The sequence below is a fragment of the Myotis yumanensis genome, unplaced genomic scaffold (assembly GCF_028538775.1).
Source record: "Myotis yumanensis isolate MYYU_CA2020_CCGP unplaced genomic scaffold, mMyoYum1.0.hap1 SCAF_1, whole genome shotgun sequence".
Taxonomy (NCBI): Eukaryota; Metazoa; Chordata; class Mammalia; order Chiroptera; family Vespertilionidae; genus Myotis; species Myotis yumanensis.
Genome location: NW_027223752.1, coordinates 24505487 through 24532758, shown reverse-complemented (window position 1 = coordinate 24532758; position 27272 = coordinate 24505487). Strand labels below are relative to the sequence as shown.

At 36.0% G+C, this 27272-nt stretch overlaps 1 protein-coding gene across 3 annotated transcripts in view; it reads right to left on the bottom strand.

Moving 5' to 3' along the window:
* Positions 1-27272, bottom strand: part of CEP128 (centrosomal protein 128) — a 345267-nt gene that overhangs the window by 170280 nt on the left and 147715 nt on the right. For all 3 annotated transcript variants that reach the window (XM_070415562.1, XM_070415572.1, XM_070415580.1), the window contains 4 exons: positions 26798-26962; positions 10603-10779; positions 6678-6737; positions 1008-1200 (listed from right to left, as the gene is read on the bottom strand). In XM_070415562.1, the coding sequence (XP_070271663.1) occupies positions 1008-1200; positions 6678-6737; positions 10603-10779; positions 26798-26962 (595 nt within the window). The remainder of the gene's footprint in view (positions 1-1007; positions 1201-6677; positions 6738-10602; positions 10780-26797; positions 26963-27272) is intronic.

Sequence of the window (27272 nt, the reverse complement as noted above, 5' to 3'; positions counted from 1 at the left end):
TTCTTTAATGGGACACTATATTAAGTTTTTTTTATGGATCTTAAATTCATGAAATTCACTAATAAAAAGAAAAGGCCTACAGCCAGCACAACATAAGATACACTTAGGATCCCCATATATAACTGCTGTTTTTCTTCTTCCTGTCATGATGCCTCTATAGTATAACCGAAGAGAAAAGTAGTTTCCCAAGTCCTTGTCTAACTTTTAGAGTTAAGTATAGCCTACATATTAAACATATTACACTCTGCCCTTGCTCTCCCAAACTCTCTTCGCCTTATTCAATTGTTTTCACCATTGTGCTTATAGCCTTCTATTATACAATTTACCTATTTACATTTATTTTCTGTCATCCCACTCAATAAAAGGTAGACAAGAGTAGGATTTTTTCTAATTTATACACTAATGTATTCTCAGCACCCATAACAGTGCCCAAGACAAAATATGAACAAAATAAGTATTTGTTGAATGAATTAATAGGTATTTCACTCAAGTCAAGCATAAATTTTGGTATTTTACTAGGGAAGAACAAACATGTCTTGCCAAATTAACACTTTCCAATGACATGAGCTGTGTAAACAGGAGGGATATTGTAGCTGATGGAAACACTCTCAGGGCCGGAACAGTTTTTCCTTCTGAACCCGGAATTGAAGACAGGAGAGAAAAAGGAAAAGAGAAGAATCTATAATAATAAAAGCATAATATGCTAATTAGACCAGATGTCCTTCCGTACGTCCTTCTGGACGACCTTCTGGACGAAGCTGGGGCTGCACGGGAAACCCGGGTCCCAGGTGCCTGCCAGCAGCTGGAGGGAAGATCAGGTCCCAGGTGCCAGAGGGAAGCAGGTACCAGTAGCCGGGGGAAAGAAGGCCTGCTCTTGCATGAATTTCATGCATCAGGCCTCTAGTATGCAATAATCTGAGCTGGAGGTAAAAGAAGTAGGTTTTCTCCCTCTGCTGGATTCCAGGAACACAAACAAAGAACAGTGAGAGTAAGAGCAGCTAACACACCTCTCTTCTCTTGGTGTATTTCTTCCAGAAGCAGCTCCTGCCTTTCTATCTGTTCCAGGAGACACTGGAGCTCGGATTCCTTGTTCTCAGTCATATTCCTGAGCTGCTGTCTGCACAGCATTAGCTCGTGCCGCAGACTTTTCTCCCTGTTTTCTCTCTCCTTCAGTTCCTCACAGAGCCATTGAAGTTTAGTCTAAAAAATGACATTTATAACTAATTAAAAAAAAACAAGGTACAAATCTAGAAAACAGTAGTATTTTGAAACAGTAAGAAAAATATCATAACATGAGCAAATATAGACAATAACTAACAAACTTAAGCAAAATGAAAAATATACAATGGTTCATATCAGTTAAAAGTTGGTGTGAAATTTTCTTGGATTTTTATAGAAATTTTGTATAGTCTATCATCTTTGCAAAGGCAGTACTACAGAAAAATATGGCCTACTAAACTTCTAATCTTAACACAATTAGCCTCCTAATTTGATATATAAAGCAGTTTAGTAAAGCATTTAAAGATCAAAATCACCCTCGACTAGGACTAGAAATTTGATAAAAGAGGGTTTTATTTCAGAGATTTAATTTTTTTTTTCCATTTCTGTTTCCTAAAAATACATATCCCCATGGTCCACCTAATCAGGTAGAGAGATTCTCCATAGGCTTAGGGAGATAAAGTCAGCCTTCCCCCACCTTGAAGAGGTGAGAAAATGTAATCAGAGCAAACTCTCTTTTTCATAGACGCTAACCTCACTGTCTTTAAGATTTAATCTGCCCTTCATATTTCCCTTCCCTTTCCCACTTACTACACCACAATCTTTGGCCTATGAGAAACAGCAAATCTGTTTTGTGGGAGCAATAATCCTATTGGTTATGGTAAAAACAAAATAATAAACCTCCAAAAAAACCTGAAACAAAGTGGTAATCAGGTTTGATATGTGTTATTATGAACTAAATTGTATCCCCTCAAAATTCACATGTTGAAGCTCTAAACCTCTATGTGACAGTATTTGGAGATAGGGCTCTTAGTGAAGTAATTAAGATTAAATGAGGTCATAAGGGTGGGACCCTCAAGAGACACGAAGGCTTATAGCAAGTTTGTGCTCCCTCACCACTCTTTCTGATTTCTAGCCCCCCAACTTCCCCAAACCACCCCAACCCACCCCAACTCCACCCCACCCTTGTTTGCATGAAAGGTGAAATTCTACAAGCCAGAAATAGGGCTTAACAGAAACCAATCCTGACCCCTTGATCTTGGACTTCTAACCTTTATAACTGTGAGAAAATTAATGTCTGTTGATTAAGCCACCAACCAGTCTGTGGTATTTTGTTACAGTAGCCTGAGCAGACTAATACAATATGACCTATGGCTTTAATTTATTCATATGAAGCCTTAATTCCATTGCCAGACAAAATTTTAAAAACAGATTATAGCTAGATGCTTTTTGTGAACTGAATATGTATGCAGAATATGTTATTAATTCTACAAAACAAAATACCAAGTTATGGAAATTTAATCAACCAATAATCAATTATGAGAATCAGGATCTGTTAGAGAAACACCCAGAGTCTTTATTAAGTATCTTGAAGAAACAGCTTGAATACTATAGGAATTACTTTAACAATAACAAATAATAATTAGCTGACAAGGCTATTAATCACAATGCAAACACCATTCTATTAACCATTCACAAGAGCATTTTATAGATTACATAATAGCCTCATTTATTTAACTATATCAACAAGTATTGTTAAATAAACCAAAAGAGAAAGAATTTCTCAGAAAGGAAATAGTTGTCTTATTCATAGTTGACAACTTGCAATAAGATGTGAGTATTTATAATTATCTAGTTAAACAATCAAAATGGTCTTTTTAATCTATCAGAATATCCTCACTGAGATTTAGTATAATAATAATTAAAATCATAAAGGAAAGACTCAAAACTAAAAGCCAAGGAAAAGAGAAAACTTGAATAAAAAGAGTATTGCTGATAAAGTTAGCAATATAGGGACCCATAATTATGGTTGGCTAGCTTCAAAATCCATCTAAGCATCAGCCTCCACAGAAGCTTCTGTGTACCTCTTACATGTGTGTGGGGGAACACGGGAGACTCAGCTGGAAAATTTGTAAGGAGGAAATTCCGAAAGAATTTTCTCAGGGAGTTGGCTGAAGGTGATGGCCCATAATTGTTCCTTGACCTTTCCAAACAAGTCTATACGCACAGACCCTCGAGTGTTTACCAGAATCTTTATGCTTAATCTTTATGCTTAAGAGTACTGCTGACGCCTGTGTCTTCCCAAGAACGCTTACCCTACTGATTGTTCTAAAAGTCAATTTCAGCTCAAACTGCTGTTACAAAAAAGCCTGAAGAGGCAGGCAAATGAGACTGTCTGGTCTCTAGACAGGCAGTCCCTTAGCCCTCTCTTTCACAGCAAATATGTGTCAGAGTAATCATTCATCTGTCGCTCAGGACCTGCTGGTCAGCCCCGGCACATGTGATATTAAAATTATTTACATAAGTGTCAGCTTCTCCAGACAAAACGTGTTCCTCAAGAGGATCATGTCTTAATTAATTTTTATGTCCGGAGCATACAGCATAGTATCTAGGACACAGTAGTTTCTCAGTAAATTCTCTGATAAACTGAATAAAATTTGGTCTCTACATCTGCTATCAAGATTTATGACTAAACAAATCCATAATCTCTGTGAATTCCTTGCCTGGCATTCCTTAACCACCACCTTGAACATCTTCCACCCACAATGCCTTATTCTGACCATTCGATGGTTATTTTATCTGTGTGCCTGGTCCAACTCTAAGTTGGACTTCATGTGTGTACTGTGCCGACAAAGCAATAGTGACACAATCCCCACTCAGTCCTCTAGTTCTTTTAGGATTAGCACTAACAGAATAAATTCATGTGGCAGATTTATGAAAACAATTACCAAAGGCCGTCAGAGGTCCTTCTAATACTGCAAGAAGTCAGCATGGACTAGCTGAATAGCAATTCTACTTTCCATATAGTTTTTGTCCTTTGATTTCAGATCTTATCTCCAATACTTATAGAGCTATTCACTCATAGTTCATGGGAATTACAGTATTGTGGCCCATCAATAACCCAAGCCATCTCTCCACAAATAGATTCCATTCCTCCCCAGTCCACTGGTCAGTGTGGGGAGCTTATCAGGACCCTTTTACGCGGTAGAAGAACAGTTGTCTCATGCAGTATTAAAACCCGTCTGATCAGAAGTTCAATCCCATTAAATGATAAGGGAAAACTGCTTACTAGCTCCCAAATTAAAGAGCTGTGATCAAGAGTCATCTCTGGCTCTCATAAGTTAGCTGAACAACAGCAGTGAAAGTGTTCTGTTCAGAAATGATAAAGATTTTAACTTGAAAGAAAATTCCAAGTACATTGCTCCTGTCAAAACTGTGAAGTTGGGAAAAAGAAAAAAGAGAAATGCTTTATTAATGCACAACAGAAGTTTCTAGTCAAAAAAATTCTGGGACAGCAACATATGCATATTCTAGATTTCCTATGCAGGTGGCATAAATGCAAATTTGCATTTGGTTCTATCAAAAATGGTTAGGACAGTTAGGATCACAGTTCTTAGAGCTGGATAGAAATTTTACAAGGTTGGATAAATTTCTATTTTTAATCATAATACTGTTTCTTATTAAGAATTTTTATAACAATTTTATGTATCTTTTTTATATTTTTTACTGATTTTAGAGAAGGGAGAGGGAGAGAGAGATAGAAACATCAATGATAGGAGAGAATCATTAACCAGCTGACTCCTGCATGCTCTACACTAGGGATTGAGCCCCCAACTCAAGCATGTATAGCTTGACTGGAATCGAACTGGGACCCTTCAGCCTGGCGCTTTATCCACTGAGCCAAACCAGCTAGGACTTAAGAATTTTTTTTGAGGGGAGCTTCTCTAATTACTACCTGGCCTTCAAAGGTAAACCTTGTCTTTCTACCACCTCCCCCCTGTATCTTACCCACCCATCTTGGCCATTATTCTGTGTTTACTCAAATATTCTTGCATTTTATACCTATAATTTTTTGGTCATACAAATTTTTTGTATGACCAAGTTTAAATATAAAACAATTGTAGAAGCCCTCTGAGACATGCTGGCAGCTTCATAGCCTCCCATCCTCCCAGTACAAACATCAGAGTTAGTTCTTCCTTCTCCTGTGTTCTTCTGTCAATGTTGACATAGTTCTACAACAACATAACACACCTTAAGGAGACTTCAAATTTGTTTACATCACCATTCCCCCCATTAACTTCCATGGCTTACTAACACTTATATCCCTAGTGTCTGTACACAAAAATGTACACAATCAATAAATTTTGGCTGAAAGAAGATGTTAGATGGCAATACACATAATGGTAAGAACGCTATGAGTGGACATGGCATGTGATCCATTTTCCCATTCTGAAAAAGTCACATTCTTCTCTGAAACTTCATTTTTCTCATATTTTTAAAAAAGGACACTGTATAAATGCAAAGGTTCTTTCTTTATAATAAAACCCTAAGTTGGACCACAATTGGTCATTTACAGTACAGTTGGTTTTCTTACAGAATTTAAATGGGATGGAAGATTTTGGACGTTATGTTAAAGCTGAAATAAAACTAGTCTAAAAAGAAATGCAAGTTCTTAAATATTGATACTTGAATAAACATATCTATATCTTATATGGTCATAATTTTCTATGTATTTTAATTTCTATTTCAATAGAAATAGAATACTTAAATTTCAATAATTTGAATTTCCAAGCTGATCTATGAAGATAGTTGATAATTACCCAAAGTGTAGAATATTAGCAAATTGTTCAATTTTATTTATTTTTTTGCTTACCTTACATTAAATTTGAATCATAATGCTAAAAAACACATGAAGCAATAAAGTTATTTTCAGAACTTAAAGTTAATTCCTCCAATTTTGTAAATGAGGAAACAGGACACCCAGAGAGGTGAAGGGATTTGCTTAAGCCACAGAAATTTGACAGGCTTTGAGTGGACCCTCAGAAACCAAAATCTATATATATAAAAGGCTAATATGCAAAGTGTCCCCTCGGGAGTACAACCGGGAGAACGGGAGTTCCATTGCTCGCTATGATGTATGCTGACCACCAGGGGGAAGTACAGAATATGGTGGACAATCAGTGGCTGCAGCGGGGCTCTGAGGGAGTGAGGGAAGGAGGAGGTGAGGAGACAGGAAGGTGGGAACGTGATCAGCCCCAGTCGCCAGCCAGGTCTAGGGACCCTACCTGTGCACAAATTTCATGCACTGGGCTTCTAGGATAAGTATATATGTGTAATGAAGGGTGGTGACAGCTGCCCTGACCTTTGTACACTCCAGAGACATTGCTTTAGCCAAAGGAAAAGGCAGAAGAACTTGTCTCTCTGATGATCTAATTTTAATATTTCAACAGTTTTACCTTTCTTTTTCGTTCCATCCCATCCCTATACATTTAAGCTAATTTTTCAATGTTAAGCCAAAGGAACATGGCGATTTCATAATGCATTATAATAATCTTTCTCAGCAATAAAGTACTACAGCTTCACATGCTCATTATGTGACAAAAATATATGGCTAGCCCAAATAGACACCTTGAAGCTCATAAACATTATGATAACTTTAAGATTCAAAGATCAATTACCTTGCTTTCTGCTAACCAGCGATGTGGGTCATAATTAATGTCAGGACCAGATGAAAAAAACTAAAAGAGAGAGAGAGAATAGTCTATTAAAAGTAGATTTTTCTCTGAAATGAATTTACCTAAATGAAAATTTTCACCATAACATACAAAAGTTAAGTGTCTAAAACTTAAGGGTTTAGAAAGGAGACAGTTCATACCAAGTACTCAATCGATTCCAAAACATGATTTAACATTTCTATTTATGTAAAAATATATATGTGTGTGTGTATACATATGTACATATATATACACACACACATATATATAATGTTTTTATATATGTATATGTAAAATGTAAACATTTAGCTAAAATACAGGGACATGAATTAACTCTCAAGTGCTATCATTGCTATAATCTCTGGAGGCTGATTCCCATGCAGCCTTGATTAAACCAGTTTACTTCATATTTTGCTTGTTTCTTTTTCTCAGTCTTGCTCCTTGTATTTCACAGTGGGTGTGATGTAATTACACAGAAACTTAATTCTTTGTCTCATTTATCCTTCTTTAATTTTATACTATGAGGGCCATTTTGTCTCATTAATGATTATGTAGAAATGATAGAAACTAATCATGGAATCATTCCTTTATATCTCATGATGATAACAAAATCCCAAAATAAGTAGGTTGTCTATGCCAGCTGCCCTGATTCCCTTCATACCAACTCATTTATAAACTCACTGCCATCTGTTTCTGTGTTATTACTGATAAAACTGTATTCAGAGGTTGTCAATGATTTTACAATTATAAATATAAATTTTTTTCTCAATTCCTACTTTTGTTAAACCTATGATATTTTGCAGGACTTCTTTCTAGAAATGTTCTCTTAAAACTACCCTACCCCTCTTCAAAAGATATCTATTCTTATTCTCCAATACTTCCATATTTCCTTATGTGTGAGCACATCTCTCCCTTAAGAAACGTCATCAGGTAATTCATTCGGCATCTGAAAAATGATAATGAGTGCTAACCACATGTCATATACAGGAATGCTGTATTCTCATATCCAACCTTTCTCTCATCTACTGTTTCACTGTCTAAACCCTACCAAACTCTCATGCCCTTTCTCCCTATAGTTTCAAGGAAAATATTCCTAATCACTCTAGTTCATAGCAAAAAAAAAAAAAAAAAAAAAAAAAGTCTTGATCCAAAGCCTATCCTTTTTATGCTTTACAAATAAATGAATACTCAGACCAAGTGTTATGGGAAAGCTCCTGAATCATCAAAGACTGGTCTGGGAAAATGATGTATCTTCACTTCAGACATTTTCCTAAATGTTTTATAATGGTGGTGGTTTATTAAGTGTCTACCCTTAAGTTTTCAAACACTACAGACATTTATTAAAGTAGAATAGGTATAGTGACTGGAAAAAGAAAATTTTAATTAGAAATAATACCAATATCCCCAAGGACTTTTCCTAGACTTGTTTGTTACATACCTATTATTCAATCCATTCCATAACACAGTCGCTCTCTACATAAAATGGCTGAAAATTTCATCAGCAATACTTCAAAAAGTCAACAAATGACAAAGAATTGGAATTAATCCATTTTTTAAAACATTTTACAAGGATCACCTCTCCTATAGATCTCTGAACTACAAAGCAAAGAATTTATCTTAACAAACACCCAAGGGTGGTTTCTTTGAGGTGAGAGTAAATGTTATGTTCTTGTATATTCTTTTTTTCAAGTTTACAGAAATGAAACAACAGAAGGTATAAACAGAAAGAGACCCACAATGGAAAAAAAATGTGGTCTTAAAAAAAAACAAAACTGAAAAAATGCCCATTCTTTTAAATTTATCTCCACCCATCAAGTAGATTGAATTAGTCTCTCTCCAAGAGAAAAGGTGCCAAGACCCATTACTACAATCATTCTATGACTGAAAGCCTATTAAAAAATAGGGTGCTTTTCAGAATATGTTAGATGGAAGGAAAATTTAAGCAACCTGCTATATGCAAACTATATTTTAGCCTATAATTAGCCATAACAAGGTTTATATACCTTATAGCATGATCCAAATGTTTCCATTTTTACATCTCTACTTGACCAAAAACAAGTTGTCCTGACATAAATACTTAAATATAGAATAAACATTTCCTTGGTAATATATGATTCTTTTTGATGCAATTAGGATTTCAAGGCCACACATCCTTTAAATATATGTAAACACAACAAATATTATACAAATATAGCAGCATTAGACAATAAAATATAAATAAACCAGCATGATAGCAGGCCCTATAACAAGACTAAAAGAGTTACTTTTCCCCAAAAGCCGATTACTGCTCATATTTGGCTCACAGTCCTCTTAAACTGACATCTGATTTGTTTCAAAAATGTACAGATAAATACATATCATAGAAATTCCACCAACTCCACCAAATTCTATCAGTTGAAATATTTTTGTTAGTCAAATCCTAAAACACCTTCTACTTCACGAGTAGAATTATAGTTTTATTTTCTTTAAAACACCACTTAAGAAAACCAAGAAAAAAAAATGGTAAGGAAAAAAATGGGGAAAGTACTATAAAATGGAATAGTTATTTTATATGAGGAAAAGGATGAATGACAAAAGAAACACCTGAAGAGGATTTTTAAAAAGCCCTTATGCCTGATCCTATAATTTTAGTAATATCATATCATCAAATGAACTAAATACAGTGGAAAAAGATAGCTTGTCAATGCTCTCTGTATGTAATATAGCAGTACTAGAACCTAGAGTTAATAAGAAGTGCTTACCTTGAAGAAATTAAGAACACCTATGATTACTTCTGTTTTTATTGATCATTTCACTAGGACTATAAATTGAATTGCAATCAATATCCCATTTGAAAGACAGAAAAGCTAAATTAAATATACTTTGTTTAAAAGGGGAAGGCAAATAGCATAGTGGTAACTTGATTAAGCTCCAGAGTTAGACTCCCAAGGTTTTTAGTCCTAGTTTTAGCATTTAAATAGATATATGGCCAGAGGCAAGTTACTTAACCCCTCCAAGTCTTGCTTTCTCTTTGTCAAAAAAATGGATTTAATCAGAGTACCTATAGGACTGGGTGGTTTTAGGGATTAAGGGAGAGATTACATACAACATACTTACCACAGTTCCTGTAATGTAACTAGTGCTCAATAGATATTGGCCAGTAGTATACCAACAACAACAAAAATGGCCTGTGAAAATGAAAAATTCAAAATCCAGGCCTCTTGACCCAACAATGCATTTTAGCCAGAACTGCTGCCTCTCTTGTAAGACATTTTCTTTTAAATGTGAGACAGACAATTCAATGGAATCACAGCACATGTTCTCTCACCAGAACTGTGCGATACAGTACCTCATTCCAAAAAATGCAAGATGTTATTTTCTTTCATAAAACTTTCTCAAACAAAAATGTAAATACCATGTAACCATACATGAAAATCTTATTATAGTTATACTAGAGGCCTGGTGCAGTGGGGTCCCTCGGCCTGGTCTGTGCCCTCTCACAATCCGGGACCCCTCGGGGGATGTTGGAGAGCTGGTTTCAGCCCCATCACCACAGGCCAAGCCAAGGAACTCCACCAGTGCACAAATCCATGCACCGGGACAGTTTCGGCCTGATCCCCACAGGCTAGGCTGAAGGACCCCACTGGCCTCTAGTATGTATATAAGATCTTTGGTTAATCTCTTCCTGCCCTCCTCCCTCCCCCATTCCCTCTGAGATTCATCAGTCTGTTCCATGTTTCCATGCTGGTGGTTTCTGCTCCTGCTTTGAATGTCTGCCCCCTGGTGATCAGTGCGTGTCATAGCAACTGGACGGTTGGTTGGTCGGCCAATCAGCCAGTGGTTGCTTAGGCTTTTATATATATAGATATAAGGAAACTAAGTGAAAAGCACAATGAGAACTCATAATTACTTTGAATTTCTCCATCGAGTCCCTGGAGAAGGTCTTACAAGCGGCATCAATTTCCTTTCCTATTACACCAAGAATGGATTCTTGTTCAGTCTCCAGACAAAGAAGTTGATCCTTGAGCTGCAATCTGGCCTCTTCCATCCTCCTTAAGTGCTCTTCTTCATTGCTTATATGTTTCTCCTAAAGCATTCATAAATAAAAAGAATTATTAAGTGGAGGCAAGAAACACCTGTAATATCCAAACAACCAACTTAAAGAAGTGCATTAGAAAACAGATCTAATTCTGTCAGTCCCTTTACTGGAATAAAACCTTCTGCCTATTCATTAACTGAGATCAAATTATAAAGAATTCATAAGTAGGGCATTGAGGGAACTGGTAGTGGATAACTGACAAAGAAAATTATAGTTAATCTGCAACCAAAAGTAAAAGTTGAAAAAAATCCCGTATCATTTAATAATTTAATATCATTAATGGTCAGAGTAAAAGCTGATACTATAACTGACTTTGAACTACCAAAAATTTAGTAAAACACTACAAAATGCAAAATGTCAAATAAGATCATGTCAGCTTTTTCATTTAAGAAAAAAAATAAGTGTTATAATCTTTATGTCATCAAAACATCATTTTTTAAAAGTTTAAGTTTTCAAATGCAGTCATACTCCAAAATTGCTTCGAGTCATAAAAATTTGATAAAAGCAAGATGGAGCTCTTTTCAAGTAAGCAAATAGTATATTTAATAAAAAGGATTTCTAAGGAGCCCTTTAAGAGATTACAAGGACTTGGGGGCCCCCTGTAGGCAGAACAATTTTCAATCATGATTACACAATTTCATTACCAGGGAAATTCAAGTTGTAATGCACACGGCTTGGAAGGGAAAAAAACAGACTCACTAAAATTGTAAGTGTAAATGGTGGACCAAAAAGTCATGATGCTGGCTAGTTTTGCCCTCAGACATTCCATAACAGCCTAATCATCTTTACCTACCCTAATAAACATAACACAAGCAGGAAGATTATGTGGTATGCAAACCCAGCTTGAATTTAAAATAACAAAGAAATGTTTTCAATGAAAAATAAAGAGGAAAAGTAGAATGATATTTTAGCAGAATAATCACACATATTTCCTTTAAATTTAATTTTTATTGTTTAATATATTTTTATTGATTTCAGAAAGGAAGGGAGAGGGAGAGAGAAATAGAAACATCAATGATGACAGAGAATAATTGATCAGCTGCCTCCTGCATGCCCCACACTGGGGATAAAGCCCACAAACCAGGCATGTGCCTCGACAGGGAATCAAACTGTGACCTCCTGGTTCATAGGTCGAAGTCACCCATTGAGCCACACCAGCCACCAGGCAATTCAACTTACTTTTTAAAATAAATGTAACACCCTCTGCCCCAAAGAACAGTCCTTTTACGACTTGTCTTCTGCCCTTCTCTCCAGCCTCATCACCCTCTTTTCCATCCTCTCATACTTTAACCTCTTGCAGCTTCTCAAATATGCTTACATGTTTCTCTTCCAATCAATCTGATGTGTTCAATACTGCTTCAAGTTGCACTATTTCAAATGGAACTGGTAGCCAAGAGACAGTATTTGTCTTGCGTACATCATCCTGGTCTGGACTTCAACTTTGTAAACTTAGGAACTGAATTTTTTTTTTGTACTCTAAGTTGAGTCAACTTTTAGCAGTAGAGTAACATTAAATTTATAAGAGACTAATGTGCAAACTAGAATGCCACTCAATTAACTACATTAATTTACAATGAGGACCATAACTGCCATATGGATCAGAATGCTCATGTCAGCATAACCAATACATTTTCTCCCTGTAGACCAGTCTAGATGAAAAGGCATATTCTACAGAATGTTACTTAATAAACAAGAAATAACAGCCTCGCATGTCCATCTACACATCAGGAACATACAAGCCATGATAAAAAGTGTTCCATTCTCCCGGGCAGTGTTTGGATGGAGACTGCCTAAATACAGCTCCCTAACTTTATGCTTTGTCCTCATTCGGATCCGGACACACTCTCCCTCCTCATTATTATGGCATTTCTTTATATATATATATGGATAGCTTGATCTCATCTGGGAGCCCTTCTGAAAAATTAGCATCCTGGCTCTGAATAGTATTTGATGATTTTGCAGTTTACTTACTAGAAAGCAACCTACTGTCAAGTCTCTAGGTGAGGATCCTTGCCTTTGTATTGCTGCTACATAACAACAAGGACACACCAAGATCAATGCTATTTCTTGGCTACCAGCTCCTTTTGAAAGAGCGCAACTTCAAAGAGTTGTATGGGAGGAGCCACATGTGGGTATACCTGCCATCTATACTTCTTATCCTTCAAAGTTTATCCTCAAGATGCCTTTCTTTCTTAATCACCCAATATAAAATGTTTCCACAACACATTATTCATATTATAGTTTTTAAAAAATGCATCTACCTGTCTTCTTCAATAAACTGCTTATTTCAGGAAACCACAAAACATATTTATAATTATCTTTAAATTCCCCAACTTTGCTACATAAGTGATTTAAACATTTTTTGAAGCTCAAATTCAACACTGTAAAGATAATTTCATTAATTACCATAAAGATCTCTACACTCAGAGGTTACACAGGTGTGCTAGGAGGTTTCCTCTGCACATACACAGTTGTGATGTTAGTACCTGGGGTTACTGATGTATTTAAAGGACAACTGTTTATAGTCTAAACCCAGGCAATTCACAATGGTATTCTAATTGATCTTTCTGTTCTCATTTTTCTCACAGCCATCTTTCTTTTACCAACTGTCACTTTTCTGTTATTTGACTCTTATTAATAAGAAGACAAAACTACTTCCATATTTTGATATCCTTAAAATGTTGATCATGTCAGAAAAAGCCCTATAAATTCAATCTCTTTAGCAAAAACTGAAAATTTCATTATTCAATTTACTGTCCTCCATGAGACAGTTAGCATGTCCTATCTAATCTCCCTTCAAAGTAAAACTCAGAACTATGAACTCAAAGAGAACAGGGGGTTCAACTACCTGTTCTTTCAGAAATCCCTTCTTTTACACATCTGACAGAAGGTGATCCAACCCCTATATGACCAGCTCAAATTTCAAGGAACCAAACACTTGACAAAACTGTAAAATCTCTCATTAGTCTAAGTGCTATCTACTCAAGAGTTAAAGTAAGTAAATGAATCCTCCACCCCTACTAATTCTTCTAACACTCCAGGTAAAGATACATGTTTTTTTACTTAACGAGGCTACAGATATGGCCCCTTGCCAGTTCTCCATCCTCAGCATGTGCTCCAGGACTCTACATCTGGAGCTAAGTAAGCTGTTCCACTCTGTACTTATGCAATTGTTTCATTTATTCACTCATTCAACAAATGTTTATGGAAGGCCTACTATGCTGAGACATTCTGGGTCTAGGGACAGAATGGATGAGATACATAAGGCCCTTGCCCTCATTGAGCCAACAAATATCTCCATTAAATTTCATCAGTTTTGTTTTGTTTGTGACTTGAGAATATCCATTTGTATGCTAATGGTGACACCCAATAAATTCACTCTTTCTCTCTGGTTTCATGTTTCAGAAATAGCTCTACCAGTGGAGCAAGCACAGCTACTTCTATGGAATGGGTAGGAGGGTGACAGGGTGACAGGCTGACAGTAATCCAGGCATCCTGGCTGATTTGGAGGCATATCTATCTATACATATAAAAGCCTAAGCAACCGTTATGACCTGACGACTGGATAACCTGACAACCAGCCGGTAGCTATGACCAACAGGGGGCAGACACTCAATGCAGGAGCTGTCCCCTGCTGGTCAGTGCATTCCCACAGCCAACCTCCCGTGGTCCCTCCCCCAAGCCGGCCCCAATTGGGACTGGGGAGACAGCCCTCATAGGCTGGGAGGGACCCCAGCTGTGCATGAATTCGTGCACCATGTCTCTAGTCAATTAATAAGGGAAGATGATAATATTTAGGCACTGTCATGGCTATTCCCTGGGCTCCCAATAAATTCAAAGGGTGCAAGAATTCTACAACAAAAAGCTACCATATTTCTAGAGAACCGGAGGTAGAACAAGGCATTTTAGATACTGTTTAGAATATGGAAGACACGGTTAATCTTTTCAGCACAAATGGATGCAGATACCTGGATCTTGGGACTATAAGGGTCTTCTTTGTGGGCATAGATATAGAAGAAGCTGACCAAAGCAGTTTATATAATCCAAGAAGAGAGATCATCTATATCATGGCTGAAGTTGAATTAGAGAATAAATGTTACAAATGTTACCCTTAATATTACAAATGAGGAAACCAAAGTTCAGATAGACTAAGTAACTTGATTAAATTCAAAGAACCTAAAACCCATGCCCTAAGTTCCCTGACTCCCTGACTGATGCTGTTAAAATGCTAGGTCAAAATTGTAAAACTGAACTTTAGAAAGCCAGTATGAAAAACTGAGAAAAGTCATCAGCAGGTTATGTGGAGACTAATGTAGTGCTAAAGTAGAAAGAATAACTAAAAAAATATTTCTGGATGAGCCTTATCATTAGAAAACGTAAGACATATTCAAAATAAACCATAAAAAGAGGAAAACACTCATCAAGCACACATAATATCCTCAACTTTTAGGGGTTCTCCATCCACACTAGAGACATATGTACACATGAAATCTGCTCTTGGCAAATTTTAATTAGTAAGTATACTAACCACACACTAAGCACGTGTGGTTCCACTGTCCAGACAGCGAGGTTTTAAGAAGCTTCCATTTCAGGACAGGAAAAGCTTGTATTTATTGATATTTACTTCTAGAGGAAATGAAAAATTATACTGCTCAAAGTCTCATCACACACACACACACAGACACACACACAGCTGACTGGCTTGATCAAGAGACCTGTAATTCAAAGGATCAGAAATACTCCTCTAATTCTATATTTGTGGTTCAGCACACTCCTCATAACTCAGAATATTCACTTTCCCAAAGGCTGTATGATTATAAGGAGACATGATCTTAATGCAAATAGAGTAACTTTAATAAAACTAGAGCATGTCCAAAATGTTATCTCCTTGGTAAAAGCTTATGAGATTCCTTCAATGTCTTAAGATTTCCAGAAAAGCTGCTTTATTCCCAATATGGTTATTACATGAAATGAAAACAATTCTTCACACACCTTAACAGAAACATAAAGCATACATACCCAACTAAATAAATCATTCATTTATAATGTTAATGTTTTTCTTTTACAGAAAATGAACTTGAATAACTAAGTGTGGCAATATTTGATACCCAAAGCCATCAGTAGGGGCAGATGGGAAAAGAGGTAAAGAAAGATCAAATAATATGGGGTGGGGCAAAAGTAAGTTTACAGTGGTTCCTATGGAAAATAATACAATACTTAATAAATTATAATACAAGAATAAACTCTGTTTTGCATACTCACAACTGTAAACCTTCTTTTGCTCCACCCTGTAACAAGATCTGAAATAAAAACTAGCACAATGTAATTCAAAGTTATTGGGAGCATGGCTTGTTGAAACTCTAGACCTGGACACATCAACTAAAAAGTTTTGGGAAAGAGTATTTCTGTAACACAAGATAATTGTATGCCTAAGCCTCAAATCCAGGACACTAGGATTATAAGGCAAGTAATGAAACTATCTTGAACAAAAATTGAATCTGTCTGGAAGCCTTTTATCTGGTTCTCTAAAGAAGGCTCACATTACTTATGCCAACAGAGTTGACTCAGCTGTAAGGAAGTTGAGATATAATATGAAACACCAACGAAAGCAGAAACAGCAGCATGACTCAATGGGAAGGACCTACTATGGATATTACAGAAAACTTAAGAAGAGTTTAATCTGGAAAATTGCCACACTGCAGTTCAAACTGTCTTGCAAAATGGCCAATAAATAAGTAACACCTTAAGTGCTGGTCACACCATAACTACTTTTTGCAAACATACTTCTTAAAAACAGAAGATCTTTTAAGACAGTAGGCTTCTTAAATTTCAAGTATGGCTATTTAACACTTCCATTGGTATCAAAAAGAAACAAAAACAAAAGTAACATAATTCTAAAATCCTACAGTTCTGATCAATTTGAAAGTCCCCATGGATTGTCCTTCGTATACCCCTTGCCCTCTGTAAACCCAACAATACTGAGGAATAAAGAGGACCAGGAAAGGTCATAAGACTGAATTTTTTTCCTCGTTATAAAAACCCAATAACATGCACCTCCTTCCTTACCCACATGGATGTTACAACAAGACAGAACATCTCAGCTCTTAGGAAGGCTAGGTGCCCCCTTTGTGCTCTGCTGGCACTTTATATGAGCTTCTGCTATACCACTTACTACTATGTGTGTCTTTCATATATGTCCCCTCAGCAGACTATGACTTCCTCAAGGTTAAAAAAATCTAATTCTTTTTCATTTAAATATCCCAGCACCTAGTAGAATATCTTACACATAGCACGCAGTCAATAAATTTTCTGGAACAGATAAATCCTTTTATTTTCCTTTCATTCCACAAGCATTTTTTGAGTATATTCTCTATATGCCAACCATAGTAGATCCCAACTATGCAATAATTAAAAACAAAACAGAATCTCTGAACTCGACTTTTCATGTTTCAATAAGCTGGTTTTTTTCAATAAATTAATTAGCAAACTTCTTTTCAGTTTGAGGGCAATCATCTTTTCAGTAGCAGATGACTGTGACTGTCAAGGCAAGCTGATGTCACAAAAGTGAGAGGATTGCCAGGGGTAAGAAGTAATCAGATGCAGAATAAATTCTGAGCACAAAACCAAGAAGAGCTGCTGATGAATAAAGCACTGTCCATGTATGAAAGAATAAGGTGGTTCTTTATATGCATTTAGTAAGCAAAATGACATTATAATTAATACTAGAAGACTGGTTTCCGAAAATAAAAATGCTACTATTTTGTGGGTTAGATATACTCTTCGTCTTCTGAAAGTAGATGCTGAAAGTAGATGCTTTACACTGTTTCCTTCAAAGAAGAGAAAGAAGTTACGATCAATAGTATGTGAAGAGTAAGAACTGAGAGCAGTGGTAAAATCGTAGAGCTAACAGAAAAAAATGATGACATATTAGAACACTGGATATATGAATTTGATGCATGTTAAACCTTTTGTGTGAAAGACTTTCCAATCTATAACCTACTTGGTCTTGGGCAGGCTAAGGAAAGTTATCCATAAGAGAGAAACAAAAAATGGAAATTCAAATTTAAATTTCTAACCCCATGTAAGTAAATTATTTTTGCATCAGGCTTTTCAAGATCATTTTCTAGGAGAATATTGAGCAATACAAAGATCATTGGCAGCATAATCAAAAAGGTGTTAGGCTATATATTGGATACATTCCTAAAAATTAATATACAAAGTTGGAAACAAAAATATCTCTAAAGGGTATTTATTAAGTTGTAGGACAATTCTGTAATTATGTATTTCTATCAAGTCAAATGCCTGGAAACAGAAATAACATTATTTAAAATAAGCAGTTCTGATGCCTTTCTATTTCTGAAACAAAATATAGACAAGGAAACAAACAACTAAAGTTTTAAATTATGCATTTGGAATGAACATTGTTTAATTTTCAAAAGAAAAAGGAGTGTATCATTCATCTCCATAGAAATGTTTATAAGCATACAGCATCTTTAAAAACCACCAGAATTTCTTCCCCTCCTCGTTTTTTTCCTAAAAGATGCTTAAGCATGCATTTATTCTTATAAAAGAATATGCTAAGAAAAGTTTAAAAACAAATCTCCAAATAATAAAACCCATGTATACAATAAGCACTTCCTAGCTGTTTTTTTCCTTAAAACTTACAGAATACTGCTTGTTTACCATTAAATGACAAAACAGACCGAATCAATAAGCATTTTAAATAGTAAAGAGAGAAAACTCAATGAAAATAAACCTCGACATTCATCTTATGTTCCCTTACAGGGTCCACCAAAGCAAAACAGGAATGCTTAACTTAAGCGAAGTGCTGAAAGATATAATATAGAACTCTTCATGTGGCCTATTCAGTTTAATTCCTACACTAGGGGTATCACTCACAATTTCAAAATTAAATGAAATCAAACTAATAGTTCAGGCTTTTGAAGTGCCCATACAGAACCACTTTCCTCTCAAGTCCTTGTAAGTTATCAACCACTTGGTGAGTTAGGATTAAATGGCAGGCCTCTCAATCAAATTCAAATCAGGAGAAATAAAGACCCAAACGTGAACTTCACTCCTTAAATTCATTTAAAATCAAACTCTTTGATTGTCAATGGTTGGTAGAGAAGTCACTGCCAAAGTAACAGAGTTTGAAAATGGCTTTTTCACACCTGCTTCAGTTTGGAAAGTAGAGACCAAGTGTACTTCGATTCACCTTTATTTCTTGCCCCTCCCTCTGCATAGCTGTATGTATAACTGCCCGCCCTGCCCCCGCCCCCCCCCCCCCCCCCACACACACACTGTATAGTCACTTGACCTTTGCATTCTAAACTTGTTTCTTAGTATCTGGCACAATGTTTCATACAATGTTTCATAAGCACTCTGATGTTTCAGTAAATTCTCTGTAGAAGTCAAGGACTACTGAGGACTTAATGACTGCAAGTGGTTCAATTAAAAATGCTTTGTAAATGACAAACACAAAATTTATAAGTGTACCTTTAATTGGACCGTTTTATTATTTTCACTGTGTTTTTTTTAAGATGACAGAAATCTGACAGGAAATTACTCATAAGATCCTAATTAGTGTTTATTTAGAGTATCTGATTTAAATTTGCCTCCTAATTAATTCGTGGGAGCTACAACTTTGTTCTACTCACACAATTTAAAATGGATGAAGCACCAAAGAGTACAGTCTGTCTAAAAATGGCCTATAGTGTAAACTTTAAGGTAAATGTTAGAAGTCAAGAGCTCATTTGCTTCTATTCTTTCCTGTTCTCAAGAAAAGAATTTGAAATCAGAGAATTCTGCCTTCTACTATCAAAGAGCTTTTAGAAAAAAATGTGGAACTGTGATTTTGCAAAGTAGTAAACATTTTACAGAACAGACATATGACAATCATATATATTTATCCACATCATGAAAAATGGCAATCCTAAACAGATGGTCAAATTAGAACTGAAACACTGAACTAAACAACACTGATTCATTTTTTCCTGATCTCTTTTATGTGGCAATATCAGGTTTTAATTAGATTTTTCTAACAAAATCATTGATGACTCCTTCTCCAAAGTTTGTGTCAGGCTAAAAAAAATCCAAGAGTATATGGTAATCTGTTGAATATAATAACCCTAAATTTAAATTCAACATTAAGAGGGCAATGAAAAGACACAAATGTGAGTCATTCTACTGGCAGTAAATAAAGTGGGAAAATAAAAGGAATTTGTGTTCACATCCTGTTTCCACCACAAGCTATGCAATGTTGTGCAAGTCACAATATACTCTCAACTTCAGTCTCCACCATCTCTAAAAATGGGTGTTATCATTACACTTGCAAATGAGAATAATTATCATTTTTCAAAGATCCACATTTTGTACAAGAAAACTATTTCCTAAGTGTTTTTATCCAGCATAGCCATAGCCTTAAAACATGTTGCAAGGTGCCACCTCTCAAATGATTTAAACAAAGGATTCCATGGGAAGGAACCAATATACATTTCTATGAATCCTGATGTACTCAACACTTAAGTTCCTATGAACCGCTATAGCTTTGGACATGTCACCATTTGTGGTGTTGAGGTATCTCCTAATTGTTTCATTGTAGTTACTGTCATATCCTGAAAGCACTAATAATAGAAAATAAAGTCCTCTAAAAAGAACTAGGTATAACTATGGAAACAAGCAAGTATTACATAAGATAGCTAAGTATCCCAGATAACCTTCATAATCTATATATTGGCAGAAATGGTTCTTATAGATTCTGATACAATGGAAAATATAAGATTGATAAACCTTGAATCTTTTTCCCATTTATACCAATGGACACTGGGAGCAATTGGGTAAGTCAATTAACTCTTTGGGCCAAAATTAACTCACCTATAATTAACTCGCCAATATGTTGGGAGTACATATGGTTTAAAGTTCTTATACACTTTATAAGTACATCGATGACAAATGTTTTGGGAAATAAAACCTTTGTACAACAGTTGAGAGCAACCCTGTAAACTTTGAGATAATGCCTGTTAAAAACAAAAGTTAACACAGACTTTTTTTGGGGGGAGGGCAAAAAACAGAAAGTACTGAAGAATCTTTCAGCATCGCCATGGCTACCTATAACTACAAGGTATGTGTACTCATGTACCAGCATCTCTTGTAACAGAGAAATTCCACATATGGTTGTGACTACTGGCAGACTGAAGGAGAAAAGTAAAATGAGGAGAGTAGATATCTAGCCTCTGGCTTTCTCCAGGGTTGGGTCTCTAGTGACAAGAAGCATATTCTCATAATTCTGCTTAGGATGAAAACAGTAACAAATACAAATGAGAGTTCCAAATATGGAAAGTATAGAGGATAAAACATCATAAGAGGATAAAAATTACTTGAGCCCAGCCAGAGTAGCTCAGTTGGTTGAGTGTCATCCTGTGCATCAAAGGGTTGCTGATTTGATTCCCAATTGGGGCACACACCTGGGTTGTGGTTTCGATCACCAGTCAGGGAGTTTAAAGGTGTAGAGAGGGCAACTGATCAATGTTTCTCTCTCTCTCTCTCTCTCTCTCTCTCTCTCTCTTTCTCTCTCTCTCTTCCTCTCTCTCTCTCTCTCTCCCTCTCTCCCTCCCTCCCTCCCTCTCGTCCTCTGGTGAGGATTTAAAAAAATTCCTTGATCTATAATTTTAAAATAGAGAAAAGAGCAAATAATGTAATCAACAACAAAATAATGCTACATTTGCCAGATAAAATATTGGGTGGCAAATAAACTTGATTTCGAAAAAATGTTCAATGACATGTAAATTCAGAGTACACGGCTGTGCACAGAGCATGATCCCAAGTGAAGTCTGTGTGTCTGTCTGTGTAGAAAAGAACCGTAAAGAGAATTTCACTAAAACACACATTTTTAAAATGCTAGGTGGGAGATTACATGTGAGTTGTTATATTGTCCTACAAAATGCCCTGCATTTTTCACAATGAAATTCTATTGTTTTATAATTTTTAAGTGTTTCCTTTTAAAGACAAAACTATTCTTAAACCTATAATTTCAGAATTTATAGAAATGAACAGTCAGTAAAATTATATTATTCTTTTACTAATAAATGAAAATAAATGTTTTATTATGTTTACATTGGGCTTAGAAAAACAATTTAATGTCTAACATTTTCTTTATACCATTTTTCTCATTGTTTTTATACTTGCCCAAAATACTGTATATATTGTTCATGAAACATCCATACTTATAAAAAGTAAGGAGGGAGAGAATATGCAGAGTATAAACAGAATACTTTAACAAATAATGTTTTCTTAATTTTAGGTACCAGCTTTATCAAAAATATTATGTAAACATGTTCAAAATTAAAATCAATCCTTCAATACTTATACGACAGAATGACTTGGAAAGCTCTAAAAAAAAATGGCCAGTGTCATTAATAAACTCACACCTGTGTTAATGAAGTCTTTTTTAATTAAATCAGATATGTGTCTGTATAGATAAGACATTTAAAACCTTTAGTATGTTAATTTTGATGACTTGCTGAGCAAAAATGATTTAATTATACACTAACTCTTTCAATGATTCACAGATTCCAGTAAAACCAATAAAAATATATTTCTGATAGAATAAACAACATTATGAGTTTTGAGGTAAGTGCCAGAAGAATATAAAGTTTAATATTAATAAGATCATTTTAGAACAATAGAAGAAACCAAACAATTTTCCTTTAAAATTTTAAGCAAAAGGTATAATAAATTTTAATGATACTATAAATGGAATAAAATTCTATCTGTACCCTTTCATGAGAGCTTTTTCTCTGGTAAGAAGCTCATAATAAAGTCTCAACTGCATATGTAAAAATTCTGTGGGTTGCACAATTCTTGTTCTCTTTGTCATGTAAAATTGAAAAATAACATTTGATGCTAAAGCAAAATCAGATGTTGGAAAAAATGTATTTTAGTACCACATATCATCACTGAATACATGAGAAAAATATGCTAAAGTTAGTTATTTGGTACATATATATATGGACAGCATCTTCTACTACTAATTAAGGCTACCGGTACTAATGCTATAATATGAATTTTGATTCAATTTTAACACTTCTTAGTTTACCAAGTAATAACATGACAAGAAACGAAGACCTAAACCAAAGTACTCAGTCAAATTAAATTAGTAGCAACAGGTTTAAAAAAAAAAGGGGGGGGAGTGTGTGTCAGTGGCATAAGTAGCATCACATGTTTATGTTAGGGATGGGCCTGCAAGAATAAGGCTTTGTTAAGTAAACAAGAAAGGCTTCCCTTTTGATTACAGCAGAGGACCATCACAAACCCCTTCAACCCACAAGGCCCCATTTATCAAGATCATTGCATTGCTCAGACAGTAATCTTTGGGCTATAAGTCCTAGGGCCTTCTTTCACTGAAAATGTATTTTTATCTGGTGTTCTTGTTTTTATTCCCCCCAGTCAGGCCAACACACACACACACACACACACACACACACACACACACACGCACACACGCGCATATGCACGCGCACAGACATACACACACAGAATATATATATACACGAAATTTGTGCAGGGGTGTGTGTGTGTGTGTGTGTGTGTGTGTGTGTGTGTGTGTCCCTCAGCCCAGCCTGCACCCTCTCCAATCTAGGACCCCTCGAGGGATGTCTGACTGCTCGTTTAGGCCCAATCCCACTGGGCAGTCGGACATCCCTCTCACAAGCCAGGATTGCTGACTCTCAAACGCTCACCAGCCAGCCTGCCTGATTGTCCCTAACCGCTTCTGCCTACCAGCCTGATCACCCCCTAACCACTCCTCTGCCAGCATGATCGACACCTAACTACTCCCCTGCTGGCCCATTTGCCCCTAACTGCCCTCCCCTGCTGGCCCAATTGCCCTCCCCTGCCGGTCTGGTCACCCCTAACTGCCCTCCCCTGCCGGCCTGATTGCCCCTAACTGTCTTCCACTGCAGGCCTGGTCCCCCCAACTGCCCTCCCCTGCCGGCCTGGTTGCCCCTAACTGTCTTCCACTGCAGGCCTGGTCCCCCCCAACTGCCCTCCCCTGCAGGCCTGATACCCCCACAACTGCCCTCCCCTGCAGACCATCTTGTGGTGGCCATCTTTGACCACATGGGGGTGGCCATCTTGTGTGTTGGAGTGATGGTCAATTTGCATACTGGTCATGACTAATTAGCATATCAGGGCTAATTAGCATATCCCTCTCATTATATAGGATATATCTATATATATATATATATATATGTTATCCATATTTCTTTATCTACATATATACGTGATTATGTATGGATGTGCAAACACAGATACCTCTTTATCCACAATTTACTTATAAATTACCTACTGCATGTCTGGCTCTATTCCTCATCTTGGGATGCATAAACCACCAAGATTTGGTTCCTGTCCCAAACAAAAAACTGCCCACTTGTTTGGTTTGTTTAACATACATGGCTTCAATATCACTTGCTGATAGAACTCTTCAGATGGAAACCTCCTTTGTAGACCACCTGTTTCAAGTGATTCAACAAGCTCTGACTCTAAACTCCCAATAAGCACATTTCTGCAGTAATTCTGATTCTAGTTTCCTGGCTCTTAATAACCTAACACACAATTAGAGGAACCATGGTCAGTCAATCAATGTTTGCTGATTGGCTAACTGCTTGGTTAAACCATTAATTGGCATATATTTGAAAACAATAACAAAATAATGAAGCTAATAACTGATAGCTTATATCCAATAATCTGCCAAGCACTTTACTAGTATACACATTTTCATGTTTAATTCCATAGTAGATGTATTATTATATCTGTTTTAAGGATGTTTTGTAAAAGTAAGACTGATTTTTAAGCAACTTGCCTACAGCCACATAGCTAGAAAATTACACTCAAAGTTCCCTTCACAGCCACTAATGCTATACCACCTCTCAAAGAGAAAGGCCCTGTGTCTTTTCTGTATCCTAGCCTCAGCATCCAGAAAAATGCCTGCCACATACTAGATGCTCAATACCCAGCAACAGAATACAATCATTAACTCTTGGGACTCTGAGGGAAATATTTCATTTATACATCATAATGCATATCTGCCTGAAACATAACAAATGGGATCAGTGAAGAAACATTTATTTTAACCAGAACAAGTGAGTTTTACATTTTCAACATATCAAAATTATTACCACTATTTATTAAATGCAAATAAATAAATATAAAAGATGTTAACACATCTTCTGGCTAAAATTTAAATTATGAAAAAGTTGGAAAATTTCATTATCTTCACAGCAACTACACCCTGGCAATAGATACATTATATATATATGAACATTAGACATAATTAAAATAAAGAATGACTCAAGAACTAAATTGCAGTGGTTGTCAAAATTGTAGGCCTAAATTTAGCGAGTTAGCTCATTTAATCATAAATTGCAAACTAATTTACATTTTATTTCTTTGATTTTTAACAATTACTAGAAAGTTAATACACACACACACACACACACACACAATACAGGAAATTTTGCAAACAAAAAAAAAAAGGGAAAGGTGAGCAAATCATTAAGAAAGTTGTTCCCTTGAGGTTTATGAAGTTTTATAACACCCACCCAGCAACAGTCCATCACAGATTCTAGTTACCCTTATAAAGTAGAGGATCCATCTGACTCGTTTATCCTGCCTTATCCTATTACCCATACTTTAATGTCTTTTTTACATTTGACTTCTATCACACTCAAATGAAAATCCTTTAAGGAAGTTGGTGTAAGAAACAGGAACCAAATTTAAATATTCTGGCTTCAATTCTTAGTTGACTTTTTGCCATAAAAGTAGTGACTCTCTCTTCTACCCAATGTCTGATGTAGCAGACACTCCAAATCAACTTACATATCTACAGCTAGGGAAACAGTGAGCCTGCTGGGGATGTTCCAAGGTTACCAACCCCCACAGCTTCAGTCAGCCTCTGCAAGTGCAAAAAGGAGCATACTAGTAATAGTATTGATTTCCTAAAATTACTATGAGTATTAAAAGTGTTGAACATATGGTGAGTAATTAGCTATTTTATTTTGAGCTACAGTTTCTTCATAGGTTAGAGGATGGATAAAATCTAACCCAAAGAATCGTGAAAAGTACACATATTAAATCAGTTGTTTGCTGTACTATCTTGCCTCTAAACTACTCCCATTTTAAGATCCAGAAGAAATTTAAAATCAAATGTAAAGGGTGTCCCAAAATTCATGCAAGAAGTAATTTTGATGACCGTTTTGCATAAATGTGACTGAATTTCATTGATACAGCGCTCAATTTCCCCCTTCAAGGCGTGGGTGGTCATGGGCTTGTTGGCATAAACCTTAGACTTCAAAAAACCCCAAAGAAAAAAGTCCCACGGCGTTAAATCGCATGATCTGGGTGGCCAATTCTGATCACCAAAACGGGAAATTACACGACCAGGAAATGACTCATGCAGTAATTGAATTGTTTCTCAGGCTGTATGGCATGTGGCACCATCTTGTTGAAACCACATGTCGTCCACATCCATATCTCGCAATTTAGGCACACAAAACTGGATTATCATGTCTCGATAGCGAGCACCATTAACTGTTATTGCCTGGGCAGCCACATTTCGGTCATGGAAAATTTCAACAAAAAAGTGCGTATGTGCCAGCAAAGCTGTGAAGGCCATTTACCCGATATGCTATTCCATACATAACCCTATACTGTATACTTTATGAATCAATAAAAAATTTACAATTTTTAATTATAAACCTATGTTTTCTATCAAAATTACTTTTTGCGTGAATTTTGGGGCACCCTTTATTAAAAGATCACTGGTTTATTCAAAGAATAAAAATGACAGCAATCACAGTTTATTAAAACTTCTATAATTTTTATGGCACCAATACAACTGTCCTATGCAGGACTACAATTAACATTTATTAAAACATAAAATATGTTCTAGAAGAAATACTAGAAGAAATTCAGGTAAGCCTTTTAAGTTAGAATTCATTCACATTCTTACCTTTTCTTCTAGGTTGTCCTTCAAACTCTGATATTTTAGCTTTAGTTTTTTGTTCTCATTTTCATTCTGGTTTAATTCCTCTGTCAGCCTGTCACACTGTGATTTTAACTTCTCTAGTTGAGAAAGATGGACTTTGGCAATATTCTTATCTTCTAAGCTTTCTGCCTGAGAAAAAGAGGAGAAAAGAGAAAGTCCACTGGCCACAGCCAAACTGTACACCAAACAAATTGCACATTATATCAGTAGGCAAACACTTCCGATTGTGGCTATCTCTAAGAGTCCCTACATAAACAGAACAAAAGAAATGCTCTTTACATCTATTCAATCACTCCTTAGCACTCACTCGGTATTTACTAAATGAAAAGTACACTGCATGAGAAATCCTTAATAAAGGTGTAGGTAGAGTATTGTGATAACCCAAAGAAGGACACTAACTCAAGGGAAGGAGTTACTAAAGAAGTGTCCCAAATGGGAA